Source organism: Hydra vulgaris, chromosome 13 (genome assembly GCF_038396675.1).
Source record: "Hydra vulgaris chromosome 13, alternate assembly HydraT2T_AEP".
NCBI lineage: Eukaryota > Metazoa > Cnidaria > Hydrozoa > Anthoathecata > Hydridae > Hydra > Hydra vulgaris.
Window position 1 is genome coordinate 35,844,001 of NC_088932.1, and position 6,000 is coordinate 35,850,000.

At 24.7% G+C, this 6,000-nt stretch overlaps 1 protein-coding gene across 6 annotated transcripts in view; it reads right to left on the reverse strand.

Moving 5' to 3' along the window:
* The window catches only part of LOC100205249 (semaphorin-1A), a 66,987-nt gene that overhangs the window by 33,369 nt on the left and 27,618 nt on the right, over positions 1-6,000 (reverse strand). For all 6 annotated transcript variants that reach the window (XM_065815540.1, XM_065815543.1, XM_065815542.1 and 3 more), the window contains exon 14: positions 5,663-5,721. In XM_065815540.1, the coding sequence (XP_065671612.1) occupies positions 5,663-5,721 (59 nt within the window). The remainder of the gene's footprint in view (positions 1-5,662; positions 5,722-6,000) is intronic.

Genomic DNA, 6,000 nt, shown 5'->3' on the forward strand with positions numbered 1-6,000 from the left:
TAATGACATGGGCAGCATTTTGTATCAATGGAAAGACATCGATATGTTTTATATCAACAAAAATGAAATCCATTAATTATACAGATTTATTAGACGATGTCTTAATCGATTTTTTGGAAAATAACTTGGAAGATCAAGTCATTTTCCAACAAGACAATGCACCCATTCATAAATCAAGAGAAACTATGGCATGGTTTGAATCCAAAAACATCGAAGTGATGAGATGGCCTGCATATAGTTCAGATCTCAATCCAATTGAGAACCTTTGGGGAATCTTATCTCGAAAGGTTTATGAAAATGGACGACAATTTAGCAGCATTCAAGAGCTTCGAGGTGAAGTCAATAGGTGTTGGCAAGAAATTTAACCAATGACACTCCAATCGCTCATTAAGCCAAATAGAACTTTTGAAGTGATTAAGAACCACGGAGGACCCACCAAATATTAAAATTTTAAAAAAATATTTTTTTCCTTTTCATTATTTAATTTTTAAAAGTGCGTTATTATAACTCCTTATTATTTTTTTTTTTATATTTTTAATGTGATATATTTTTATTATAAATACTTTACTAATAAAATACTTAATAACTAAGCTATACAATAAAAATCATATTTTCTTTTTTACCTAATAAATTTTCCTTAAAAATTAAAATTTCGAATAAAAATTGTGTGCGGCTAAGTAAATTTCGATCACTGTATATATCAAGCCTTCTCGGGAAGTGCTTGCGGTTGCATGCCTCGATCATCCATGTTTAAAGTAATTTTTTTAAACAGACTGACCATGGCAGTTTGCATATTTTAAGTTATAAAGCATTTCAATAATTTGCGGCAAAAAGCTAAACTTATCTACTAAGAAAAAAAAACAATCCTAAAAAAAGAAAATAAAAGTGTAACAAAATATCATGTTTAAATTTAATAAACTACAAAATTTAATAATGTAAATAACCTTTTTTTTTATTTTAATAAAATTTTTATACAACTTTTGTATTCGTTTTTTAAGAGTCATTGTTGGAAAAAACAATCTTTTATAACGATATAACAACAATTGAAAGTTTTGATATGCAATTTATTCACGATTTTTATCAGTCCATATAATTAAGAAACTATTTTGCTATTTACTAGAGTTATGAGAAACTTTGTTAATTGTTTTTCTTATGTTTATTTGCTTTGTACATCTTTTTGCTTTTAAAAATGTTTTAGCTATATTTGACGTTTTTTTACTGAATACTTAGATAAATAGGAAAATAAGAAAATAAACTGTTATTTATTTGTAAAATATATTATTTGATTAATAATATTTTTTAATGATGGAATAAGTTAAATAAAAGAATAACATGGTTTTTAAAAAAAATGTATTTACCGCATTTGATGCATGTCTTATATTGTTTCTTTTAAAATGCCCAATTTCCAATGTTAATACAAATTGCTAAAGATAATGAACATAACGATTGCTCTGTTTAAAAAAATGTATTTAAAAACTTGAAAAAAAGTTTTAAATAGGTTTCTAAACATTTCATTAAAAAAGTTCAGTAAAGTAACAATGCACTAGCCCACAAGCTTTTGGAGTATCATGGATAATAATAGTTCATCAGGAAATAAACTATCGGGTTTAAATGCACAATTTGAAAAATCCTACAAAAGTGCAGACTATTTCATTGGGAGTATTGAAAACAACCAAACATTTTATATATAAATATTAATATTAATGACTTTTTATTTTTTTATATGAAAAAGTTGTTGAAAAAATAACAACTTTTTTTTTACAAATACATAGCAATTAGTTTTATCGTGTGCATTGATAAAAACAGTAAAGTTTAGCAAAAACATTTAAAAAGCATATTTAAAAATTGTCTGTGTTTCTAGCGCAAATTATAAAGTATTTCCTTAATATATGACTAAAAAAAGTAGCGAAAAAATTGTATATCAAAAAATATTTTTATTTTCGTTATATTCTTATCTACTTTTTTCCCCAACTTTTAATAATTTTGAAAATGGAAAATAACAAACGCCCTAAAAAGAAAGAAAACAAAAACAGTAAAATATTTAGGTACATTATTTTTTTCACAACAATTTTCTTTTTCTAATATTCCATTTTTTTAGGTTATTTTATTTAGACTTTTTATTTCCTATAGTCATCGATTATTTTCTTCGAGTATTGCTGTTTAATTCTCTTTAGTTTCTTATAGCTTTATTTTGCCGCAAATTCTTAAAATGCTTACTATATATAAAAGTGGTCAAGTTGCCTAAAAAAATTACTTTAAGCGTGGACAAACAAGACCACGAGCGCTTTCCAGGATGGCTTTACATATACATTATTTTTATGAAATAAAAAACACTTTTTAGTTCAAGATACAGCAGAGAAAATAGAATTAGTCTCCCCTTTATTTTTCATTCTAATTTAACAAAAATGGCAATGAAACATTTATTAAATCTACCCTATTTTTTATTATCTTCTACTACAATAAAAAAGTTTATAAATTGGTATGTTTAATTAATTACAGGTGGAAAAAAAATTAAAAGTATTCAATTTGTGGAGAAAATAGAATTAGCCTCATTTACTTTATATATAAAAAAATACAGAAAATATTTTGTTTTACGCTCATTTAATATTTAGTATTGCTTCCTGAATTTTTAATGACTTCAAATATGCGACTTGACATACTAGTCACAAGATTTTGTATAGTTTCTATAGATATTTCATTCCAAGCTTCTCTGATACGAGTTTTCAGCTCCAATGTGGATTCGTATTGCTTATCATTTTCATAAACCTTTCTAGAAAGTATTCCCTATAGATTTTCAATTGGGTCAAGACCTGGACTGCATGCGGGCCATTCCATTATGTGAATATTTTTCTCTCTAAACCAAGCTTTTGTAAGCTTTGAGTTATGGATAGCAGCATTGTCTTGTTAAAAAGTGAAACTTTCACTCATCGATTCTTTACCATGTTCAAGCAAACTAATTTCTAATAAGTTAATGTTTTTGAACTTTTTTTCATCACTAAAAAGAACAGTTACAGGTAATTGTAAATCAACAAGAATTTGAGATGTAGTCATGTGTTGAGCAGCAGCACGACGTACAGTAACTCGTTTAGTACAATTATCAATTTTACGTTTGCCATCACTTTCCTTATAAGCTCCATAATTAATGCTAATCTTGAAGTAATTATTAACCACTTTTGTAGATCTTTTAATTTTCTTTGTAGTTTCCTGATTAGATAAGTCTGTATCTTTACATGTTTTGATTACTGCTAATACTTCATTCGTTAAACACTTACCACGTCTCAGTTCAAATTAAGGTTTCAAAAACCAAATGTTAAAAACTTTATGAGTCATGATTTCACAGTCTTTGTTTAACTTACAAATAATAATAAAAAACTAAGTAGCAAATGCGTATCACCAGATCAAAATATAAAAGTAAACTGAAAATAATTATTGATGAGGCTAATTCTATTTGCTACCGCAAATATTAAGTATTATACATTTTATGGTTTTATAAAATGTACCGCAATTTAATTAAGCTATATTATAATTTAAAAAGTCGTTGTTTGTAACAATAATTATATAGGTGTGGATAAAAAAAATGCACCAAACAAATTTGCTTAGAGATTTACAAAATATTGGATAAGTATATGGTGAGACTAATTCTATTTTCTCCACTGTACATGTTATAACTTACAAAGTTTGTAAGTTTGAAACATGTATTTTAAACTAAAAAGTTTTTTATTTCACTAAAATAATAAAATCATTTGTGGTCACCAGATCTTTCGGAAATATATATATATATATATATATATATATATATATATATATATATATATATATATATATATATATATATATATATATATATATATATGTATATATGTATATATGTATATATGTATATATGTATATATGTATATATGTATATATGTATATATGCATATATGTATATATGTATATATGCAACATACATATACATACATATATATATATATATATATATATATATATATATATATATATATATATATATATATATATATATATATATATATATATATATATATATATATATATACACACACATATATATATATATATATATATATATATGTATATATATACATATATAACTTGAAATATGATTTTTAACCAATATAAAACAAAAGATAGTCAAACCAGTAAACAAAACTAAATCTCAAAATATATTAAAAATATTTTTTAATTTCCAAAAAATACATTAATACAAAGTATTTTTATATTTACATAATTATAAAATTCAAAAAATCATCATAGGGCTGTTTTGGTATTGTAGCAAGATTTTTGTATACAAAATAAAAATAATTTAAATTGCATATTGTTGCTATGAGTAACTATTATGATGGATTTAATTCTAATGATACACAGGACTTCATCATGTTTTTGGGTAGCCATGGGTACAGATTTTGCACCAGATTATGCTTGTCTCACTATCAAGTTTCTAGAAGAAACTAAGCTTTTTCCAATAATCGTACTTCAGTATTTTTCAAATCATGGAGTAGATAGTATAAAGAAATTTTATTTTAGATATATTAATGATGGTTTATAATCTGGCCAAACATCTTGACATCAGAAGTTTTAAAATTTCTCTTACTGAATTAAATGATTCAATTAGTTTTACAATCGATTTTGGCAAAGAGTTTTCTAAAAATGATAACACCTACACTGTAATTAACTTTTTAGACATCGCAATTACTCTGGAAAATTACAAAAAAAATCAAGCAGACATTTATTTTAAAGAAACTAATTCTCATGACTACTTAAACTATAACAGTCATCATCCATTTCACATCAAAAAGAATATTCCTTATAATTTAGCTAAAAGAATAACTGTTTTTATATCTAATTAAAAAATTGAAAAACTTCGTCTAACAGAACTTAAGTCACGGTTGAAAGATTGTGAATATCCTGATGTAATTATAGATAAAGCATTCCATAATGCAAAAATACAAGGACCAGCACCACAAAAGAAGTCTAAAGAAATAAATCCTTTAGTGACAACATTCTATAACAATCTCAATTATCAACCTTTAATCTCAGAAGCTAACCTTTTACTCAAAGTATCTCATAATGAAAGAGTCAAAAATGTTTTTTCTAATATTCATCCGGTATTAACTTTTAAACAACCTACAAACTTACTAAGAAGACTTACTTCTTCAAAAGTTGGAGCAAATAAGAAGATTGGCATATTTAAATGCAAAGACATTTGGTGTAAAATATGCAAACTCTACCTTCAAGAAGTAGATGAGTTTGAAACATCTAATGGTACTATCTAAAAAATGTCACATCACAAGCAAGAGCAAAAATGTAATTTATTACCTTAAATGTTTGGCATGCAAAAAACAAGCCACGTATACTGGTAAAACTAAAAATTTAAGATTACGAATAAACTGACATATTTCTAGTTGCAGAACTGGCCTACCAACTAATAGATTTGACAACCATGTTTATACCTATCAAAGTTCCCACCAAAATGTAATTGAACCTTTTTTTCAACTTTTTGTTTTTATTGAGCTTAACAATGAAAGTTTTTTTTATCATATGAAAAGCATCTGCACAAACAAAAACATGATGAAATTTTATTATGCATCAGTTTTTTTTTTAAGTTATACTTAAAAAAAAGAAATTATAAAAAAAAACTTACCAGCTCCTGCCAAAATATAGTGAGAACTTTTATTTACTCCGATAACCATAGTTGTCAAGCTAATGCAGTTAAAAATAATCAAATTAAATTAAAATTGAGTTTAAAATATAATTTTCTAAATTTAAAAAAATAAAAAAACAGTTATTTATACGCCTATGTTTTTAAATCTAAAAAGCCTAAAAGCTTTTTAAATTTAAAATTTGTAGTTCTTTAAATTTATAAACTAAAGTCCTTCAGGTTCTATTGTATCTCATTGGATTTTGAAAAAAATAAATAAGCAACTAAAAACTTTAAAAAAGTGTATTTGTTCCAAAATCTTTTATGACTTTTTTATTATA